The 22,250-nt window shown below is 31.6% G+C and overlaps 7 protein-coding genes across 7 annotated transcripts; 4 read left to right on the forward strand and 3 right to left on the reverse strand. All coding sequences in view use genetic code 12, as the record gives it.

Annotated features, from left to right (window-relative positions):
• Window positions 1–1,183: 1,183 nt before the first annotated feature.
• On the reverse strand, window positions 1,184–3,853 carry CTRG_02152 (uncharacterized protein; the record flags this gene model as incomplete). The annotated part of the gene is made up of 1 exon (XM_002547809.1): window positions 1,184–3,853. The coding sequence occupies one exon, from the start codon at window positions 3,851–3,853 to the stop codon at window positions 1,184–1,186; it is 2,670 nt and encodes an 889-aa protein (XP_002547855.1).
• A 2,240-nt stretch (window positions 3,854–6,093) lies between these two features.
• On the reverse strand, window positions 6,094–7,830 carry CTRG_02153 (uncharacterized protein; the record flags this gene model as incomplete). Its single annotated transcript, XM_002547810.1, has 1 exon — window positions 6,094–7,830. The coding sequence occupies one exon, from the start codon at window positions 7,828–7,830 to the stop codon at window positions 6,094–6,096; it is 1,737 nt and encodes a 578-aa protein (XP_002547856.1).
• Window positions 7,831–8,292: 462 nt separating this feature from the next.
• TOS1 (Tos1p) lies at window positions 8,293–9,690 on the reverse strand (the record flags this gene model as incomplete). The annotated part of the gene is made up of 1 exon (XM_002547811.1): window positions 8,293–9,690. One exon carries the CDS (start codon window positions 9,688–9,690, stop codon window positions 8,293–8,295), a length of 1,398 nt encoding a protein of 465 aa, XP_002547857.1.
• Window positions 9,691–13,060: 3,370 nt separating this feature from the next.
• CTRG_02155 (uncharacterized protein) lies at window positions 13,061–13,627 on the forward strand (the record flags this gene model as incomplete). Its single annotated transcript, XM_002547812.1, has 1 exon — window positions 13,061–13,627. One exon carries the CDS (start codon window positions 13,061–13,063, stop codon window positions 13,625–13,627), a length of 567 nt encoding a protein of 188 aa, XP_002547858.1.
• Window positions 13,628–13,817: 190 nt separating this feature from the next.
• On the forward strand, window positions 13,818–16,118 carry CTRG_02156 (DEAH-box ATP-dependent RNA helicase; the record flags this gene model as incomplete). The annotated part of the gene is made up of 1 exon (XM_002547813.1): window positions 13,818–16,118. The coding sequence occupies one exon, from the start codon at window positions 13,818–13,820 to the stop codon at window positions 16,116–16,118; it is 2,301 nt and encodes a 766-aa protein (XP_002547859.1).
• A 1,961-nt stretch (window positions 16,119–18,079) lies between these two features.
• On the forward strand, window positions 18,080–19,852 carry CTRG_02157 (leucine-rich repeat domain-containing protein; the record flags this gene model as incomplete). The annotated part of the gene is made up of 1 exon (XM_002547814.1): window positions 18,080–19,852. One exon carries the CDS (start codon window positions 18,080–18,082, stop codon window positions 19,850–19,852), a length of 1,773 nt encoding a protein of 590 aa, XP_002547860.1.
• A 245-nt stretch (window positions 19,853–20,097) lies between these two features.
• On the forward strand, window positions 20,098–22,158 carry CTRG_02158 (uncharacterized protein; the record flags this gene model as incomplete). The annotated part of the gene is made up of 1 exon (XM_002547815.1): window positions 20,098–22,158. One exon carries the CDS (start codon window positions 20,098–20,100, stop codon window positions 22,156–22,158), a length of 2,061 nt encoding a protein of 686 aa, XP_002547861.1.
• Window positions 22,159–22,250: the final 92 nt, after the last annotated feature.

Consider the following 22,250-nt stretch of genomic DNA (forward strand, 5'->3'; position numbering starts at 1 on the left):
TCTTTCTCACTCTCACTGTTTAATAAAATTCTTTCTGGTTGTCTAAATGGAGAGAAAAATTTTTTCGTTTGTTTGTTTGTTTGTCTAAGTGCTGCAAATGGATGGGATATCCTTGTTGTCTGTCGGAATTATTGAACTTTTTCTTTATATTAATTCAAACAAACATCAATTAAACAATAAATATATATAATTGACACCTTCATCATCATCATCATCATCATCATCATCATCATCATCATCATCATCATCATCATGTGACTTGAAAACCCAGCTCTCCTGTCATACTCTCTCTCTCTTTCACTCTCTCTATATTTCCATAGATTTAATCAATCACGTCACTTCCTTATCGGTTACAAAATAAAACAAAGGAAAATTTGAGAATTTTTTTTTGTTGTTTTTGTTCCTGGGAACACGCCCTGACTAAAATTTTATTCTTTTTTTTTTTTTTTTTCTATTTTACAACCAACCCTAATTGAGAAACCAATGTGGTTACACCAATGTGGTTTATACACCAATGGTATTAACTACTGTAGTGGTCATTGTACTAGTTACATAAATGAAAATAACTCCCCAAAAATTTTAGTATTAGTCGTAAATGAAAACTTACATTAATTTATAAATTATACAATAAAATAGAATAGGAATATTTACTATGATTTCTCTCTCTTACCCTCTGTGTTTGACAACCCGGTATTTGACAACCATCATTTTCTAACCATCTTTCACCAATTAAAGAAATTTGAGAAACTTTCAGACGATTTTCCTGAATTATTACCACCAGTACCACCTCCAGTTGCATTTGCATTTGCATTTGCACCACCTGTATTAGGATGAGTGGCATTTTGAATATCAAATCCATTTAAAAACTTATGACCATGTTGATTCTTTGGTATAATTGACATAAATCCAGTATTATCTTCTTCTTCATCTTCTTCATCATCTGCTTGATGTCCTTGATGTACAACAGGTATTGGTGGACTTATACTAGTACCTGTATTATTTCCCATATTAACACTACTATTACCTGTTGTACCAGTTCCTCCACCTCCTCCTAATACTGTTGATGTAGTATTACTTGAACTTAAATTATTATTCTGCATCATTGAATCAAAATCTAAAAGTCCTTGTAAATCTATCTGACTTGCTATTCTTAATTGCAGATTCGTTTGATGGAAACTAGGGGTTAATGGTAGAATATCATATGAAAGCAATTGTGTTCCATCCATATGCTGTTGTGGTGTTTGATGTGTAACTTGAGGTGAAGAAAATTGTGAATTATGTGTTGTTGTTGTTGTAGTGAATGATGATGAAGATGTGATAATTGTTGTTGCGGTGGTGGTGCTGCTGGTGGTGGTTGCTGTTGAGAAATTGGTAATGGAACGTGGGACAGTATTGATGGAACCGAAAATTGAGACACTGTTTGTAATTGAGATACTTCAGGTAATGTAGGTAATTGAGCTGGAGTTTTTGGTTGTGGCTGTTCTGGTTTAGGTTTATTCTCCATTTGTGAATTATGATGTTGCTGTTGTTGTTGCTCATCATCTTTTCTAATTTCACTCAAATTTAAAAACCAATTATTCAATATTTTATGAGCTCTAATTAATTTATTAATATTATTAAAAAATGGGAAATGTAAAATCAAATTATCACTAAATTTAACTAAAATCATTTGATCACTTAATCCTGTATTATTTGAATTGTTGTATCCTGATTTAACTTCAATGGTTTTAATTTCCAAAAATATTTTTAAACAATGCAACATTGGTTGCAAAATTTGATAATTTGATAATTTGACTTTAAATATATCATTATTATTGCTCTCCAATAAACAATTCAAATTGTTGATTATTGAAACAATTTCTTGTTTACATTCATTAAATGATAATGGTTTAACAAGTAAAATCTTAAATAGTATGATATTTTCAATAATTTGATAAATAGGTTCATTTGGAGTTAAATTTTTAATCAATTGTTTACTCTCATAAAAACCTGGAACAGGTTTGGAATACTCCAAAGTGATATTAAAATTTGATCGATAACATAAATCATTGATTAACCCTTGATTAGTTAATACTTGCATCAACTCATAAATGTACCCTTTACCTTGAAAATTTGATGACAATAATTGTAAAATAATAGCATTATTACGTGTCACATTTAAATTATAATTGTGACTCGATAAAACAATATAATATCGTTCAAAGGAATACAACAATGCATAAAGTTCTTCAACTGGTGCAACTTGATCATTATTTCGAAGATTAATCAATTGAAAATATGTTATTGCCCGATGAAGAAATAAAATCTTTTGATGTTCCTGTGCTTCATTTCCATAATTGTTTGAACTCAGATTAGTTGAATTTAATGTATTGGTAAGATTTAGAATATGATAATAATTGCACAATTGAATACAAGTTAATGATAAATTGTAATAAATTTCATATTGATTCAAATGCAGGAACAATTGAAGGTTTCCTGGCGAATTCATATTGTTGTTATTATTATTATTATTATTATTGTTGTTGTTGTTGTTGTTGGGAATACCACCACTACCACTCACATTCAAACCTTGACCATTGTTACTATTATTAATTCTATTTTGTGGAATGGTTGGGGGAACAATGAAATTCTTTTCAACCAAAGTGAATATTTCCAATACCTTGAAATGACACAAATTCTTAAAATGTTTGAAAGGTCTAAACATAAGATATTTTTTAGGATATTTTTTAAAGGCTTTGAATTTTTGTTTCTTTAATTTAATTAGTAATTCAGCCACAATTTGATTTAAAGTTAAAATCACCAATAATTTGGACAAAAACAATGAATCATCGTGATGCTCAACAAAATTTAATTCATCATGTCTTGGATTATAACCTGTTTCGAGATCTTGTCTATCAGGATAATTTGACTTTAAAAAATCAACCAATACACCATAATGTTCAATAACAGTAGGAGAACTCAACGGTTTGATCAATTCATAAATAGACGGTTCTTCTCCAATTAAGTTTAAATTCTCAATAAGATGGAAAGGTGTAACAATATAATCCTCTATAGTGGTAGCTGCTAAATTAACCGTAGAACCAAGGGTACTTCCAACAGCACTATTAGATGGATACTGTGACTTCAATTCTGCTATTGCCAGTTGAGGATGTTGTTGCATGGATTCAAATTGAGATTCTTGTTTTGGCATAGGATTTGGTGTTGCTGAAGATCCATTTGACATGACGGGAGATATGGAATGAGTATTTGATTTCAATTCGTCTCCATGTTGATGTTGTTCAGTGGTGATGTGCTTAATATCTTCATCCATTAATTCATTTGAAGGACTTCTTGAAAAACTTCTTGACAGGGGACGTTTTCCTACACCGGGACGTATTCCACCATTGGTATTTTTTTCAATAACATCACTTAAATTATTAATTGATTCCAAAGTTCTTTTAGTCAATGTTTTCGGACCTGATTTTTTACGTTCTCTATTTTGAGTACAAGGGATATTATTTGTACGACAATGATTGCAAGGTCTAGTTACGTCACATTTGACTTTCTTAATGGCACATGCATCGCATGCTCTGATATTGGTCTCTCTTTTTTTCCTAGGTTTCTTTGATGTGGTGTGACGATTGGTTAATTTTGTGATTGATGATTGTTTCGTATTGGCACCGCTGAAAAAATTTGTCAACACTGAGTCAACTGCCGGTAGACTTGATGGAGGTATAGCATCATTATTATTAGATAATGGTGGTCCAGGAGTTGTTACAGATGTGCCTGTAGCAGTGCTAGTCGTTGTATTAATAGTAGATACTGATTCATCTTTCAATAGCGGAACATAATTATTGTCGGGGTTTGTATTCATCGTTGTTAAAGAAAGTGATAATTCATATATGGAAACGATAGCCAAACAAGAAGATCAATAAAGAAAAAATTAAAAATTAAAAAATTGAAAATTGAAAAAAAAAACACAAGGAATCTTTATCTACCAATTCGGATGACTATTAAATTCTTTGATAGTTAATGTACTGCAAAAGAAGGTAATTAAAATTAGGATGATTCCCAAATTATGAATATGTAATGATGTGCAAATTTAAGCTTGAACTCCTTCTACTACCTCTTGTTTGCTTCTATCCTACCCCACAAAACTATTCATGTAATACCAAGTGAAAATAGAATAATCTATTGGAATAATGAGTTTCACTAAATGGTAGTATGAATTAAAGCTTTGAAAAAGAATAAATATACAACTGTTGAAGTTTTAATTCTATTAGTAAGTAAATAGAAAATTTTTGATTTCTCTTTTTAATTTTTTTTGTTAATGGAAATACAACAGACCTTTTAGTTGAGTATTTATCTAATTTTAGTTTGTTCTGTTTTTTTTTTTTTTAATGTACACTCAATAAGAGAGGACAAATTTCCCTCACTGTAAATTTCCCTCACACTGTCTTTTCTTTTTTCTGTGTGACTACTTTTTTTTTTCTTTGTTTGTTTGTTCCGTCTAGTTCCAAGTATTCTCTCTCTGTCTCTTCCCCCTCCCCCAGTTTGTGGCACGGGTATCTTTCATTCTATATCTATTCCTTTAAGGCACTTCAATTTAAGCCTATTTTACTTTATACTAGTATTATTGTCTCTATTGGGTTTTATACATTACTATGCTTTTTAATCTATCATCTCACCCAACGTGGATATATCCATCAATTATACCTATTCACTAAATTCCCGCCCAGTTATAATACTCCATCCTTCACATCTGTTTTTAACCTCCACCACTTTTACTCATTTATAATTTATTATTTATCGCTCATCAAACCCCCTTTGCGAGGGATCGAGAGGGAAAGGAAGGAAGGAGGGGGTGCGTTCCCATCAAAAGAATGAGCCTATTCATTTTTGCAGTAGATTTACCAATCCTGATTGGTTCGATCTTAAAAATAACTTCTAAACTTTATTCTTTTCCTCATTGTTCCACTTGTGTTTTTGCACCATCTCATGTTATTATTTATCATTCTTCTTGTTCTTGTTCTTCTTGTTGTTGTTGTTCTTGTTATAGTAGTATATTCTTAGTGAATGTATGAGATGTTTTTACGTGCACTCGCAGTTTATTCAATCAATAAACGGATTTATGACAATAGCCTATCCTATCCACGTACAATTCCTAGTTATAATAAATATTCCACTAAATTGAACCAGTATTACGTAATATGGTAAACTACTATGGCATTTATTATAGAACGGCGTGAAAAAAAAAATTCCGGCCGGGAGGTTATAACATGAGAGTGGAGATGATACACAGTACATACATTCAAATAGGAAGAGTAAGAGTAATAGTAAGAACAAGAGTGAAATAGCGGGATTTTAATTTAAAGATTGGTATATAGGAAGAATGTTTCATCCTCCTCATGGGAAGGAGAAAAAAAGAAAAATTATTGACTCAGATGAAGCATATCGATCGATGGAAGCCCACTTGTACGCCGTGGGAACGGTCGTCGTGGTTATGGTCATGGTCGTGGTATAAGTGGGTTGCGGTGATAAATTTCCGAAACGGTACAATGGCGGTGTTAATAAACAATCTCATAAAAAAAAGAAATACTAAATACTAAATAATAAATACTAAATACTAGCCTTATTGTATCTGAGACAAAGGTGGGGAAGATACAATAAAAAAAAATCCAATCTTAAATTTAAAGGAAAATCACTTCAACGGAGCGAAGAATTCCCTTCTTCTTTCGTATTGCAGTAGTTATTGACTATCGGGACCAGTGATTTACAAAGGAGTTTAATCAAACAAAGCATTGAGTTTGTTGTTTTTATTTTTATTTTTATTTTTATATTTGGCTTTGACTTTTGTCGTACCTCCTTTACCGGACCCAACGTCTTCCACAATGAAGCAAAAAGAAAGAAAATCGCGCTAATCTTGCAGATACTACAGTATGTTAAATCTAAAAACTAATAAAGTCAAGAATAGATTATAGAGTATGAAGTCAGGTTACCAAAAATCAGATGACTTGAATGCCTCGCCCCTCCAATACTCCACCTATATATAAAAGTATCATTTGTTGTTCTCAACGTTACTCTATTGTACATTTGTGACATACGGCACTGTATTTACACCCCCCCCCCCACATTATTCATTAGGTTTCTATATTTACGTTGAACATTAATCATATCTTTAAATATCTCATATTTCTTTGTTAATATCTCTTTTGTTACTTGTTTATGTTGGGTATTAAGCTCCATCTTCTTTGATTTGTTATCTTTAATCACTTCATTGTATGCAGTTGTATAGTCATGATTTGTTGATATTAATTTACCCAATCTGGCAAGTAAAAACGCTCCTCTCGCAACTTCTTCACTTCCGACTTCATAATCGTCATTATCTCCAATTTCCACATCAATTCCCGTGATCAAGTTTAATAATCGTAAAAATCTCTTATTCTTAGCTTGTGATCCAACAATAACCAATTTATCAACAATCAACGGTTCCAAAAGGGATTTCGTTTGGAAAACTAGAAATTCCATAATAAGAATATATTTAATTAATTTGGATGTATCTTCATCGTCATCATTATGAAGTATCCTGGGTAATATCAGATTATTATTGTCGATGATCATTTCTGACATTTCAGGATCTTGTAAAGGTGATCTATTCCCAAAAATATCACCATAATAAAAATACCCTTTGATCAATTCATGTATTGATTTATTATGTTCTTTTTCCAACTTTTCAACTTGTACTTCAGCTTGATCAAAATTAAAATCTTTCCCAAGAATAACTTCATATAGTTTTCCTGTTGCTGGTTGACCAAATTCATAAACAAATTCACCTTGTTTCCCAAGTTCATAAGGACCCCAAGTATTTTGTATATAGTTTTTGATTGATGAATTATAAATAAAACAAGTAGATGTTCCAGCAACCATGGTCACTGAGTTTAATGATGATGATGATGATGATGATGATGATGATGATGATGATGATGATGATGATGATGATGATGATGATGATGATGATGATGATGATGATGATGATGATGATGATGATGATGATGATGATGATGATGATGATGATGATGATGATGATGATGATGATGATACTTGTACATTATTAAACCATCCTCCATAGCAATCAATACATCCATGAGCAATTACAATATTTCTATTATGCATTTTACCAACTGGATAACCAATAGGTAATAATTTATCACCTTTGATTTCACTTCTTCCAATCTCAATGTCAATATCAAGTTTCTTTAAAAATTCATCACTCCATCCTTTAACTGATCCATCTAAAGCATATCCAATTTTAAAATTATCTGGTTTTATATAAGGTATAATTTTCTTACCATTAATTTCTTGATATGAATATTTTAATAAATAACTCATAAAATCATACAATTCAAATACTACCAAATTAGAAGAAATACAATCATTTAATAATTTCAATTTTGGTAATCCTAATTCAGGTACAAATTTCCCACCGATTTGTTTTAAAATTTCATCATTGACAATATTATTCAATTCTTTACATTGTTCAATTGGTGAATTATCCATCCATAATAAAACATCACTTTCAATATCTTTATTTAAATTATAAGGTGTTAAATAAATAACCCCATCTATATCTATCTTTTCTAATACAACTTGGGAACATGTTGCACATATAGCAATACTTTCAAAATTAAAATCATAAATATCTAATAATTCTAATAAATTATTATAAATTTCAAATGATGATTGAGTAATAAATTTCTTACCATAAATAGTAGTTATAGGAATATATAATACGTTGTTATCATGATACATTCGTATCGATCCTGTTCCAATATCTATACCAACAGCATCCATTTTCTCATACTAGGATTTATTGTTCTGGTTATCAAATATACAAGACGTCAGACAATTAAAGGCGCCAGAATTTTTTTTTTCTTTGTTTTGTCGGTCAGGAATGGTTTATCTCCTTATCGTGACACTACATGGAACCAAAAGTATCGACTTGCAAACAGTAAGACACAGGTTACCAATCGTAAAGCCATCACCCATGCAAAGGATAGTATGAAACGATCGCCAATAATCAAGTTATCTTTACAATGTTAAAGCAATGAGAAGTAAAAAAAAAATAGACATCTATGTATTAATAAAACAAATTGAATAAAAAATAAAAAATAAAAAGAATAAGAATAAAAATTGGGTTTAGATTAATAAAATCAATATTTACTTTTTGGTTTGCCTTATACTTCGTAGCAAAAATGTTGAGGAATGAAGGGAGGGGGTGGGTATAATATACTGTATAAATGAATATCAATTACTCTAATAACCGATGGAAGCAGAGGAACCAGATTCACTCAACCATCCGTTAACGGTATCGGCATCCAAAGAAGAGCTGAAATCAGTGTCATCATCAACTTGTAAGATATGAATTTCATCACTAGTGAAAATAACAACCCCTTTGAAAGAACCAGAAGTTGGTCTGGCAAAATAATCTTGAGAACCACCACCACCAGAGTTAGTGTTAGAACCAACACCTTGACCATCGTGTAAGTGAGAAATCAATTTACTAGAACCGGCACTTAAGATTTCAAACAAATCTAATTCACCACAACCAGTCTTCCAACATGAACATGAAGCATCACCATATTGTAAAGTTCTTGGGATTTTAGCATTTAATAACCAAACAGCTGGCATATCTTGATTATAACCACTTCCAGAATCAGTTGGCATTTCAAATTCAAAAACGAAAATCTTTTCAGAACCTCCGAAACCATGATGAGCAACAGAACCTTCTCTGTAGTAACCACAACCGGTTTCATCAGAACATTTAGTACCAGACATGATAACAAATTCTTTGTTGGATTTAATAGTAACATCATCCAATGCAACTGGGGAAGAAGAACCACCAGAGTTATCAGAATTAGCATAAGATAAAGAGTTACCAAAAGTAGCAGACCAAACACCAGAACCGGAACCACCATGGTAGTTCAAGAAAACACAGTTGTCGGTACTACCTGGAGTATAGTAAGAATCTCTAGTCCAAGCACCATCAACAGAAGCGGTTTCTGAAGAATCAGAAGCTTTGGATGAAGTAGTAGTTGGGGCAGCACTAGTAGAAATATCAGTTCTATAAGCTTTACCTTCACCTTCAAGAGCAGAAATTTGTCCAACTTCAGTATCAGTGTCAGTATCAGTATCAGTATCAGTGTTGGCTTTAGTATCAGCTTCTTGTTCTTCAATTTGAGCTTCAGTAGTAGGAGTTTGAGTTTCAGTGGCTTCTGAAGTAACAAGGTTACCATTAGAATCAACAAAAACAGTTTGAGTAACTTGAACAACTTCAGTAGCTCTCTTTTTATGTTGATGATGAGCATGTCTAGGACTACAATCTTCTTGAACTTCTCTCTTCTTTTTATCACTACTTGAAGATGGGTAGTAAACACCAAATTGTAATAATCTAATTGGACCTCTGAAATGAACAGATAATTCTTCATCTAATGGTGATAAATTACCACTGAAAGAATATGATTCTTGAGTACAAGTACCTGAAGTTTCATCCATATTGGTAACATCTTGATAGGTACCTTTGAAACCAATACCTTTATAGATAACTTTTTTAGTTTCTGAACAGTAATAGTTTCCATCATCATATGAACATGAGGCATGAATTGAACTAAGTGTAGATAATATGGCCAATAAGGCAGTAGTTTTGAATTGCATATTTGAAATTCCTTTGTTTTCTTCTTCTTCTTCTTGTGGTTGTTATTATTTGTTGTGGTTTCTTATACGAGTAGTAAAAGAATAATTATAAAGAATGACTAATGGGTTAGACCTAAAGAATATGAATTGAGAGGGTTTTAAAAGGAATGTGGGAGTGTTGATTCTTTTTTTAAAATAAAAGGAAAAGTAGATTGGTTAATATTTGTATTTCGAAAAGGAAAGAAAGGGAAAGTAAAATCTGTTCTTTTGTTTTGAAAATGGTAAAATTTAAAAATGGGAAAAAAGGCGTAGGATTTAAATGAAACGAAACAGAATGTTGTTTTGATTTTGTTATTGAATGAAAGAAAGGAATAGCCCATCAACACTATTTTTTTTAATTTAGTGTGTAACATGCAATAATTCATCGATCGTTTTTGTGTTATTGTTTATGTTTATTTTATTTTGTTGCATTTCTTGTAGGCGTAAAAAAAAATAGTTGCTACACAAAAATACAAATTTTCAAAGGAAATGTTAGATAAAAGTCACGTGAATGTTAATAATATACTGCATATAGAAATGCCGCAATAGTTTAGTTGGTACATTGTGCATAATTACACGCCAAAAAAAAAAAGATTTATCATTTTTGTAATGAATTTTACTTTTTCGGTGTCTTTGTGTCATGCTATTTGAGCCTTGGCACACGAAAGGATTTCCTAAAAAGTCGAAAATAAAATAATACAAGAAAAACCCACGGTTCATGCACGACTTTCGAGTTTTTTTTTTCTCTTTCTCCCAGCCATCTCTTGCAACTAATGATGTTTAAATTAAGTCAGATCAACCAGCATCAAGATAATAATAATATGACTTATTGCTGGTGATTTGATCTTTCAACTGGTCATTAGTTCATTTCTTAACGTCATCAATGTGTTAATAAACGAAATCATTTTCTTCTTATCGTCTATCTCTAAATTATTCATCGTCTATAAGAATAATAAAATAGTTTAAACTAAAAAAAAAATTTTCTTTTCCTCAGCCAATAATAATTCCATCGTGTACATTGTCCCAAAAAAAAAAGCAGGCTTTCATACACCGCTCAAACAATATTGAAACAAAAGTGGGATGTGTGAAAGATTACACTTTCTTACCACTTCAAGCCTTGGAACATGGCGTTCAATTGCGTTGTAATGTGTAGAGTCAGTGTCGTCACTTTACGTCGCTTAATCTTTTTTTTTACACCTATGAAAGAGTATCCACTTTACAACAAAAGGAGAAATCATATGAATTCGACAGGGGAATAAAAGAAAAAGGGGGAAAATAATTTAAAAAAAAAACCTAACCGTCAATGAATCAAAATAATAATAGAATAAAATATATAAATTATCCCTTTTACATACATATTATCAATTGTTCTTCGTGTAACGGTGTGTGTGTGTCTCTCTTCTATTTCCCCTTTGATGTAAGAAGATGCATATTAACATGTCTTATTGTTCTAGCTTATGTGCGTGTGTGTGAAAACACCGAGACTTCCTCTACAACAACAACAACAACTACCACATGAAAAAAAAAGTTAAAGCCTTTTACTGCAAATATTCCTTGTATAGTTCATTTTCATTTTTCATAATTGACCTTCCAATTAAGCCCATTAACATCATATGAGTAGATGAAGTAAACACAAAACAAATACAATGTTCAACGGAAACCATTTAGGAAACCAATGGGGAGCAATTCCGGCAATTGGTATTTTTTTTTTTTTTTGTTATACAACACTTCATGCACCATATATGCGATGATTTTGTCTCATATTTGCAGCAAACAACGCATATACAAGGCAAAACGTAATATGAACCATTTCTGTTGAGATTTTGTTCTGTAATTGGTTGAAATTATTCTTTTTTTTTCATTGGCATTCTCCAGAACCAATAACCCCGTGGTGTCATTACTTTACCCAATGCAGATTAATTAATTGTATACACACACGGCAATTCAAGTGTATGAATAATCTTTGTGTTCTATATATCAATACCCACACTGGTTTGTAATAAAATAAAACCGATCAAGAAATGTGACTTCCATTATTGTTTTAATCAAATGGTCTAGAACCACTGTTATCACACTTTTTTTTTTTGGAACCCTGGTGTGGATGTGTATCATGAGGTCTTGTTTAAATTAGAGATACTACAACGTAGACAAGTAGCTTATTGGGATGTAGAATTCCCTTTGAAAAAGAAATAATCATTTCCGCTACTCATACATAAATACCTAACAACTTCATTATTTCGAGATGACATAATGTCAAATGCAAACTCCATGTCAACGGTTTTCATTTTTAGTTGGTATAACCAATCACGGAACAATACAATCATAATAAAAAAAAAATTAGCTCAAAATCATTTCTTACTCATATGCCGTATCTATACTGTATAATGAATCGGAAAAAAAAAAATTTTTTTTCCACTACAAATTGAATAGACTTGAAACAATCTAGACAAATAGACATTTTACGAATATAATAATAGGTTAGTAAATGTATCTTGGGTTATGTATGCAGTTAATTAAATGATTGGACATGGACACTATGAGTATTATCACATCTCTTTGAATTCTTGTGATACTTTCCTTTCAAATCTAGACTGTTTGTCTATTGCAACTTGGGTATTGTTCTGCAACCAAAAGGAGAACTAGTTGTTACTTACGATCAATGTGTGTTGAATTTGTGTTTAATTACCTTGGTGAGTCGGTTTCTTGAATCGTCATCCCACAAAATCTACACTTTGGTTATGAGTAAACCTACAATCTACACATTTACGGAAACTACACATAGACATACAGTCGCTTGCAAAAAGTTTTTAAATTTTTTTTTAAAATCGAAAAACGCCACAAAAACGGGGAACAAAAAAGTTTTTCTCTCCTGTTTTTCACGTTCCGTTTTACAAAGAATTAACTGCCATTAATACACAAGGTAAAAACTACATACCTCTTGTATATACATCATTCTAGACTGTATCGATAGTACTTACAATTATGTATTTTTCTGTGAACAATCTACATAATTATTCGGATGAAGTAAAAATTTTCTCGGTCCCTATCGGAATTGTGCTATACACGATCTTTGTTATTAATTTTGTTTTCTCATTTATTATCCAGTACACTACTTTTTGATTTTGAAAAAAAATTTAAAAACTTTTTGCAAGCGACTGTATCTCCAAGTGATGGTTTTTTCTTCCTACTTTTCGTGCACTTTTGCTACAAAAGTGTGTGTGGTTAAATCCACAATGACTATTGTTTATGAAATTTTTTTTTTTGCAACATTTGATACGCAACATACAACAATTTAAACCACCACTTTCATTATTGTATATTGTTGAAACCTTCCCCTTATTATTTGCTAGTTATGTCGTCATCGACTTCTTCTAATGTTTCAAATCTTGCTCTAAGATCAGTTAGTATTGCTGGTGCTTCTTCTTCTTCCTCGGGTATTCCAAAGAGAATTTCATCAAGTACAGAATTTTCAACCATCACTCCTTCAAAAACTTTTAAAAAAGTAATTCAACAAAATCCATCTATTCTTCAAATATATACTAATTTGGTTCAAACAGGTACTTTATTTGTAACTTCCTTATATTGTCTCATCCTTAACTTGAACAATTCAAAAGTTCCGAATAAAGGTGCAATTTTCACTGATACTTATAATGACTTGTTTTCCAATTTAGCTTATATTGAAGATCCAATTGAAATTCCTAAAGATGAGTTTAATTTGATATTGGAAATGTTTAATGATTTGTTTAATAATTTCAATTTTATTACTTTATCTCAAAATAAAATCAAGAATAAAAAATTACAACAAGAAATAAGTAACCATTTCAAAAATAGACAAATTGTAATGGATGAAAAAAATGATTTTATGAGAGAAACTTTATCTGCTGCTTTAAATGATTGGTTCACTAATTTGAAAAGATGAATCGAATACAAGTGGTTGTTAGATATTAGAAAGTCGTGTGTATGTTTCAAAATCCCTCGCTATAGATTGTTTAATCATTTTGTCCCACGCTAGAATTTTTTTTTTTTTTCTTTTATTGATTTTATTCTCGATGCCCATCTCTTTTTCTATTTGATAATCAATCAATAACAACAAAAGACTATCATCACCAATGTCGGAAGAAGAAAGATCACTTAAAAGACAAAAAGTCGATGAATCAGTTGCAGAACAAGTAGCTGAAGCAGCTGAAGAAGAACTTAGATTACATCCACATCCATCTGATGAAAAACCTTTGGTACATCATGATGCTGGAGAATTTAAAAATATGAAACGTCATGAAACTACTGCTAAACAAGCAGAAATTTTAGAAGATGGACCAAATAATCCATTTACAGGAAATCAATTCAGTCAGAAATATTTTGATATTTTAAAAGTTAGACGTGATTTACCAGTTCATGCTCAACGTGATGAGTTTTTAAGAATTTTCCATTCAACTCAAATTATGGTCTTTGTTGGGGAAACTGGGTCTGGTAAAACTACTCAAATTCCACAATTCGTTTTATATGATGAAATGCCACATTTGACAGGTAAACAAGTTGCATGTACCCAACCTAGAAGAGTTGCAGCCATGTCTGTTGCTAGCAGAGTTGCTGATGAAATGGATGTTGAATTGGGTGAAGAAGTGGGTTATAGTATTAGATTTGAAAATAATACTGGTCCAAAAACTATTTTAAAATATATGACTGATGGTATGTTGTTAAGAGAAGCAATGGAAGATCATGATTTAACTAGATATTCTTGTATTATATTGGATGAAGCGCATGAAAGAACTTTAGCTACTGATATTTTAATGGGGTTGATTAAACAAGTTAGTGTAAGAAGACCAGATTTGAAAATCATTATTATGTCTGCTACTTTAGATGCAGAAAAATTCCAAAGTTATTTCAATGATGCTCCATTATTGGCTGTTCCTGGTAGAACCCATCCAGTTGAAATTTATTACACACCTGAATTCCAACGTGATTATTTGGATGCTGCCATTAGAACTGTTTTACAAATCCATGCCACTGAAGGTGAAGGTGATATTTTATTATTCCTTACTGGTGAAGAAGAAATTGAAGATGCATGTAGGAAAATCTCCCTTGAAGGTGATGAATTAGTAAGAGAACAAAATTGTGGTCCATTAAAAGTGTATCCATTATATGGTTCTTTGCCACCACATCAACAACAAAAAATTTTCGAACCAGCACCAACAAATCCAAATCCTAAAGGAAGACCAGGTAGAAAAGTTGTTGTTTCTACCAACATTGCTGAAACTTCTTTAACCATTGATGGTATTGTATATGTTGTTGATCCAGGTTTTTCCAAACAAAAAGTTTACAATCCAAGAGTTAGAGTTGAATCACTTTTAGTCTCACCAATTTCTAAAGCTTCTGCTCAACAAAGAGCTGGTAGAGCTGGTCGTACCAGACCAGGTAAATGTTTCAGATTATATACAGAAGAAGCATTCAAAAAAGAATTGATTGAACAATCATATCCAGAAATCTTGCGTTCAAATCTTGCATCTACAGTTTTAGAATTGAAGAAATTGGGAGTTGATGATTTAGTTCATTTTGATTTTATGGATCCACCAGCACCAGAAACTATGATGAGAGCATTAGAAGAATTGAATTATTTACAATGTTTATCTGATGAAGGTGATTTAACTGCATTAGGTAGAATGGCTTCACAATTCCCTCTTGATCCAATGCTTGCAGTTATGTTGATTGGATCTCCAGCTTTTAAATGTTCCGAAGAAATCTTGACAATTGTTGCTATGTTGAGTGTACCAAATGTATTTGTTCGTCCTGCCCTGGCTAGAAAAAGAGCTGATGAAGCCAAACTTGCATTTGCTCAACCTGATGGTGATCATTTGACTTTGATCAATGTTTATGAAGCTTTTATTTCTCCAGAAGCTGCTGAAATTGGTGTACATAAATGGTGTCGTGATAATTTCCTTTCATACCGTTCATTAACTTCCGCCAAGAATGTTCGTCGTCAATTGGAAAGAATAATGCAAAAACATGATTTGGAATTGATTTCTGAATATAATCAAATTTCTGAAAATCAATATTGGGAAAATATTAAAAAAGCTCTTGTTGCTGGATTTTTCATGCAAGTTGCTAAAAAGAAGCTGGGAAGTAAGAGTTATTTAACTGTTAAAGATAATCAAGATGTTTTAATCCATCCATCTACAGTTCTTGCTAAAGAAGGTGAATGGATGATTTATAATGAATTTGTTTTGACTTCTAAAAACTATATAAGAACAGTAACGGTTGTCAAACCTGATTGGTTAGTTGAATTGGCTCCTAAATATTATAACCTTGATCATTTTGCTAAAGGTGATGTTAGATTAAGTTTGGAAAGAGTTATAGATAGAGTAGATACCATGAACAAGTTGGAAGGTAAAAAATTGAAAAAGTCAAAGAAATAAATATGATTAAATAAGTTGTATCTTTTGGTTATAATATATGTATGTATAAAGATATTCAGTTATACTCGTATCTGCTAGGTTCATCGCCAGCTTCGCTCTTTTTCAAATCCTCCAGTATTTTAAAACTTTGGCCCCTATGTATCACATTTACGCACATGGTCAATATGGAGATTTTGTAAACCATTAACTAGATTATACTATCGAGTGTCGTCTTTCGAACAATTATAGATCAATTGAGTTTATGAGAGGACTGGATTGGATTATAGTAAGTGTGAAGACTTCATGAACTTCATATTATGTCTGTCCTCAAAGGAAACAAACTTGGTGATAGTAGTAAGGTTTTTTGTAATTCGTCCTAATGTAGAATATCTTTCCATACCTAAGAATCCACTTGTTTTTGAACTTGAAAACTTATCAATATATATTAAACTAATAAAATCCATTCCAAATAAATAAGAATATGACGGTCATATATGTGTAAGACTTCAGTTCTAGTTGATAATCATTCAAAGGAAATGCGTGACACGTATCACGTGATATGAGAGAAAGTTTATGAAGTTGAATTTCTAAAATTTGATACCAATGAACTAGGTTATTTATAATGAGACGTTAAGTAAAATAAATTAAAGATAATTCATGGTATTATTTCTTGATTTTATATTTTGTGTTTGAATATTAGCACAAATTAGAAATAAAATTAAAGTAAAAATAAACTGATTTCTGGAAAATATCGAGCTACCAGATGGTATTTTTAGAGAATGCAAAATAGTTTAATAATTACCTATTATATCATTGCAGATATACTTCTATAGCTTAATAGACCTACTAGTGATATCATTTGAAAAGGTTTATGACAGACAGAGGGGTAAATTAGTATAAATATCATCCATTATATCATAGTAAACTTTAAGAAGACCAAATTACTAGTTCCAAAAAATTTATAAGCATACTTTAAATAGGTGAATAGTAGCTTGGTAAACTAATGAGCCCAATGCATTATTCTATACGTTGATAAAAATTCATTTGGTAGGTTATAATTGGATGAATAGAATGTAGATCACGTGATCAAAATAGTTTCTGTTTGGTCAGAGTTCCCGATGTGTATATTTTGTACTAAACACTTTTACAATATTTTCTATGGAAATACAATTTTGATTATGTTTCACATCCTGAAACTTTCGAACTATTTGATCATGTATGGTTTCTTTGTCTGTGGGTTAGAAACTCCATCATTTGTGTACAATATGTGACTCTAGTATAGTACTACAAAAATCTGTTGCAAAAATCAAGACGCGTCTTTTATTGTAAGTAAAATTTTTTTTATTTTTTTTTTTTTTTTGATTACACATTGAGTGTCATACAACTTTGGCTACAACTACTACCATCAACAGTACTTTCAATATGGCACATTTCCGTGACTTGCCAGACGAAGTGATATCTATTATTATTAGTTATCTTCCAATTGAAGATTTGAAAAAACTTTTTGACGTTCCATATTTAGGAAAATTTGCTAAAAGAGAAGCTCATTCAACTGTTGTAATCAATGAACCAAACAGTAGTTATTCTAAAGCAGCATATTATGCGAATGAAATATTGTACACCAAGAGTACTACCGATTATTTAAAATGTCTTGAGTCAGATCCGAATTTGGCTCCCAAGAGAATCATTTTTAAAAATCCCTTTGATGCCCTTGCACTTGCTAGAACATCCCCTTCTGCAATGGCTAATGTGAAAGCTGAACTTCACTTTGCAAAAACACATCTGAGTGCTACAAAATCAGGTCTATATGTTCATGAATATTTGAAAATGCCATTTTGTGTTGATTCCATCCATACTGTTTATGGTGACAATTTTGATGATTACCTTTGCCTATCTTTAACTAGAAATGTAAAATCACTTACTGTAATGGCAACCAATCCAATCACTTACTGTAATGGCAACCAATCCAATCACTTACTGTAATGGCAACCAATCCAATCGACTTGAAATGCATTTCTCAAATGTTTTTCTCCCGCTTAACTTTCCTTAAAGTTAATCAAAATTTAGATTCTGAAGAATTGCATTTGCTACCACGAAATTTGAAAGTTTTTCTTGGGGGTATATTGAAAACAAGTTTGTTGCAAATGAAATTAGAATTCCCTCAAACTTTGGAAAAATTATATTTAGAAGTTGACTGTAGAGATGGAGATAGAGATCTAGAGTGTGAATTTGATATTGCCCATTTAATTAATTTAAATGATGCTAGAATTGAACCACCGAGTGACCATAGTGGTCTTATAACCAGAACTTCAATGCCTGGATTCTGGAAACTTCCAAAAAATTTGAAGAAGTTATGTATTTCCCATAATCGAATGATCTCAGGTAAATTAGAAACAGTTTGCACTAGCTTAATGGAGTTGAAAATTGAAGAACGCTATGCAGGTGATAATAAGGATTTCATTCAAGGTTTGAGTATTCCGGAAAGCGTAAAAGTGTTATCAATTCCTTATTTCTTTCTTAGTTACAAAAAAGAATTGGTTTCGTTAGACTATTTAAAAGACCATCCACAACTTCGAAATAGAGTGAAATTTCCTGATGGATTAATCAAATTAACAATAACCGGACATAATGATATTCGAAGAACTATGGTTCTAGATTTTCATGTCAACAAATTGCCCAAACTCGAGGAGCTATCATTATTATTTCCAGGACACGTGAACGTCTTTGGAAAGTTCCCTAAAACCATTAAGAAATTTATACAGCATAACTATCCTTGTTTCAGCATTGGAACAATGATGTCGGTTAAAACGTTTGATATGAATAAATTTAAGGAGATGGAGAGTCTTACTGAGATTAAGTTGGAGAATGTCTACAAAAGAAATAAATGCCATTACAAAGTTCCCGCTAGTCTACGTCGCTTCTCATACCTTGAAAGTGAACTTACTAGAGTTCACATAGATGCTCCCAAGCTTGAATATTTGAACCTAAGTAAAAATAAGTTTTACCATCCTGATAATGTGAAATTTGTCCTACCAGATAACCTCAAGCAATTGATTCTTCAAAAATGTTCCATTTTTGAATTTTCACCCGCGCTACCAGAAAACTTACACTATTTGGACCTAACTGATAATAAGCTTCGAGCTATTGAGAATCTTCCAGATAATTTAAAGGAGTTAAAATGTGAGTCTAATCGACTAGGAGAATCAGATTCAGTTTCCACATTCCCAACGGGCTTGGTTCGTCTTAATTTGAGAAACAATCGCGATCTTACAGGCAAGCATATCGAGACTCTGAATTTATCACAATGTCACAACTTGAGATTCCTAGATTTATCAGGTGCAAAGTTGGAGAAATTGAATTTGGACTCATTGCCAGGAGGTTTGCAAAAAATAGACCTATCAAGTTGTCAGTTATCTTCCCTTGATGGAAGCTTTTTACGATTTCAAGCTCTCGAAGAGCTTTACTTAAGTCTTAACGAACTAGGTGGTTACTTTCATAATGCTTTCAAAAATCATGGCTCTCTATTTGGTAGCAAGATCAAGATAGTGAACGTTTCTGGTAACAGATTACAACCCATCGAAGTTAAGTTATTACAGAATGAATTATCGACCAAACCATCATTTAAGAATTTAATTTTTGACAGAGATTTAGCCAAACAACCAGTACCAAGAAGTAATCCTCCAGATGAGGTGGTTAATCTTGGCACCCCGTTGGATAGCAATAGACCCAAGAAACAACGAAAACTCAATCAGTAATGTAGTCTTTAATATATATCTGTAAGTCATCACTTAAAGAATGTTCGATTATATATTGGTATTGTATAACAGATCACACTTTAGTAGTTAAATGTTCTTCAATACTAGTTATTTCTTTATTGATAATTATGGTTTGGTTATAATACTGGTGCTCCCCACTTTTTTCTTTCAACTTGTCCCCTCTTTTTTTTTTCATACTTTATTTTCACCACTCGATGAGTTTTGTTTTCATTTAAGTACAAATAATGATATTATTCAACGATTTACCTGATGAAATTCTTGAAATAATAGTTGGATATATTCCACATGAAAACCTAGAAGACTTTCTAACCAATCCAATTATTGGTAAATTTGCATTTAAAGAATTATATTCACCTGTTGTGATTCATAACGGAACAATAAATCTGATTAAAAAACTACAGTTATCAACACCTCATTCTAAAGTACTATCAACTAGTAGATTTATAAAACTAATTGAGAAGAATTCAGATTATTATCCAAAGAGAATAATATTTGAGAGACCAAATGATGTATTTGAAGTAGCTGAAAAATTCCCAAATTTGATGAGGAAAAGTTCAGTGGAGATTTGTTTTATTCACAAAAGTCGTAAACCTACACCTAATCGGATATTCATTGAAAAGTACAAGGAAGTGACGATTGATATTGATAGTATAATTACTAATTGCAGTACCGAAAGTTTGGTGTTTTTCCCAATTGAATTGTTCACACATGTCAATTCATTTTCACAACTTGGGAAATCAAATATTCGTCTTAACAAATTATCCAGTAATTGGTTTCCAAAATTATCTAGTCTAACTTTGATACAAGAAATAGACTATAAAGATTTGATATTAATTCCAAGACAATTGGAAACATTAGAGTGTACTATAGGTGCTGTCAATGAAAATCATGTTGATTTGGCACTTCCAGAGAACTTAAGAAAACTACGAATAAATACTAGGACAGCACTACAAGATATTCATTGTATTTTTGATATTTCACATTTGAAAAAAGTTCAGAATTTACATTTAAACGATGAACATTATCGAAACCCACTGAATCGGATATGGAATCTACCACGAAATGTGAAATTCTTAAGAACAAATCGTTCAGATATGGTTGATATAGATCTAGCCAAGATATGTCCCCAATTAGTTGAATGGCAATTTGATAATGAAACAATTGATTATGATGGTATTTTTATAAGAAAGCTTATATTTCCCAGATCAATGAAGAGATTGAAAATTCCCAATGCCCTTCTTAGTTGGAATGACATGGCTAGTGGAGATGAAGGAATAGTATTGAATCTACCTGATTCTCTTACAGAATTGAATACCACAGGTCAAAGCTTCTATCCTATAATACTTGATTTTGATCAAAACCCACTTCCCCATCTCCAGGTACTCATAATGAATGGTGGTGTTTCAGTTTCAGTTAAACGGAGTTTGCCAAAGTCATTGAGAAAATTAAATTGGGAGTCCATGAATATATTTGATTTGAATCAGTTACAGTACTTAGATAACCTTACAGAGCTTTGTATTAGTTGTTCGGCAAGATTGAACGACTTTTCATACATTCTACCACTGTCTTTGGTAAAGCTAGAATTACGGGGATTGAATTTGAAGAAAATTGATATTAAAGCTTCACATCTCCTGTCAGTGACATTATTTGACATCAAACTAAAACAAATAGATAATAGAAATTTGTGTCTTCCTAATAGTATTATCAAATTGCACCTTATGTCATGTGGAATAGAGAATATTGCAATTGCATTTCCACCGAGATTACTGTTTTTAGATCTCAGTGGGAATAGAATCAAGAGTATAGACGGACATCCATGTGATTTTTCCGAGTTGGAAAACATATCACCCCAAACGTTCCCCACAAGTTTGACACATCTTAACTTGTCTCATAATAAAATTGACACGCAATGGATATATGATCTGAATTTAAGGGAATGTAAAAATTTAAAGTCATTGGATTTAGATGATAATGAAATATCTATACTTGTCACTACCCACTTACCATTATCATTAAAGAAATTGTCATTAAATCACAACAAAATATCTACATTAGTAAATGACTTTGAACAATTTCAAAACCTTGAAGAATTGGATTTGCGAGATAACCACTTACATGATTACTTTGATGATCTACAAAGGTGTGGTACGTTTCTGTTTGGTGAGAATATACAATGTGTATATCTTGAACTGAACAGCCTTACAATATTTTCCAGGAAAACACTCTTTGATCACTTATCACAACGAAAATCATTTGAAGAATTAGATATTGTAAAACCACCATAGATAGGAATACACAGATATCCAACACCTATGTACAATAGCCATAATGAGTTTGCCAACCTTCATTCGCAGTACCTGTTGCAGAAAAATCAAGA

Source organism: Candida tropicalis, assembly GCF_000006335.3.
Source record: "Candida tropicalis MYA-3404 genomic scaffold supercont3.3, whole genome shotgun sequence".
Lineage (NCBI taxonomy): Eukaryota > Fungi > Ascomycota > Pichiomycetes > Serinales > Debaryomycetaceae > Candida > Candida tropicalis.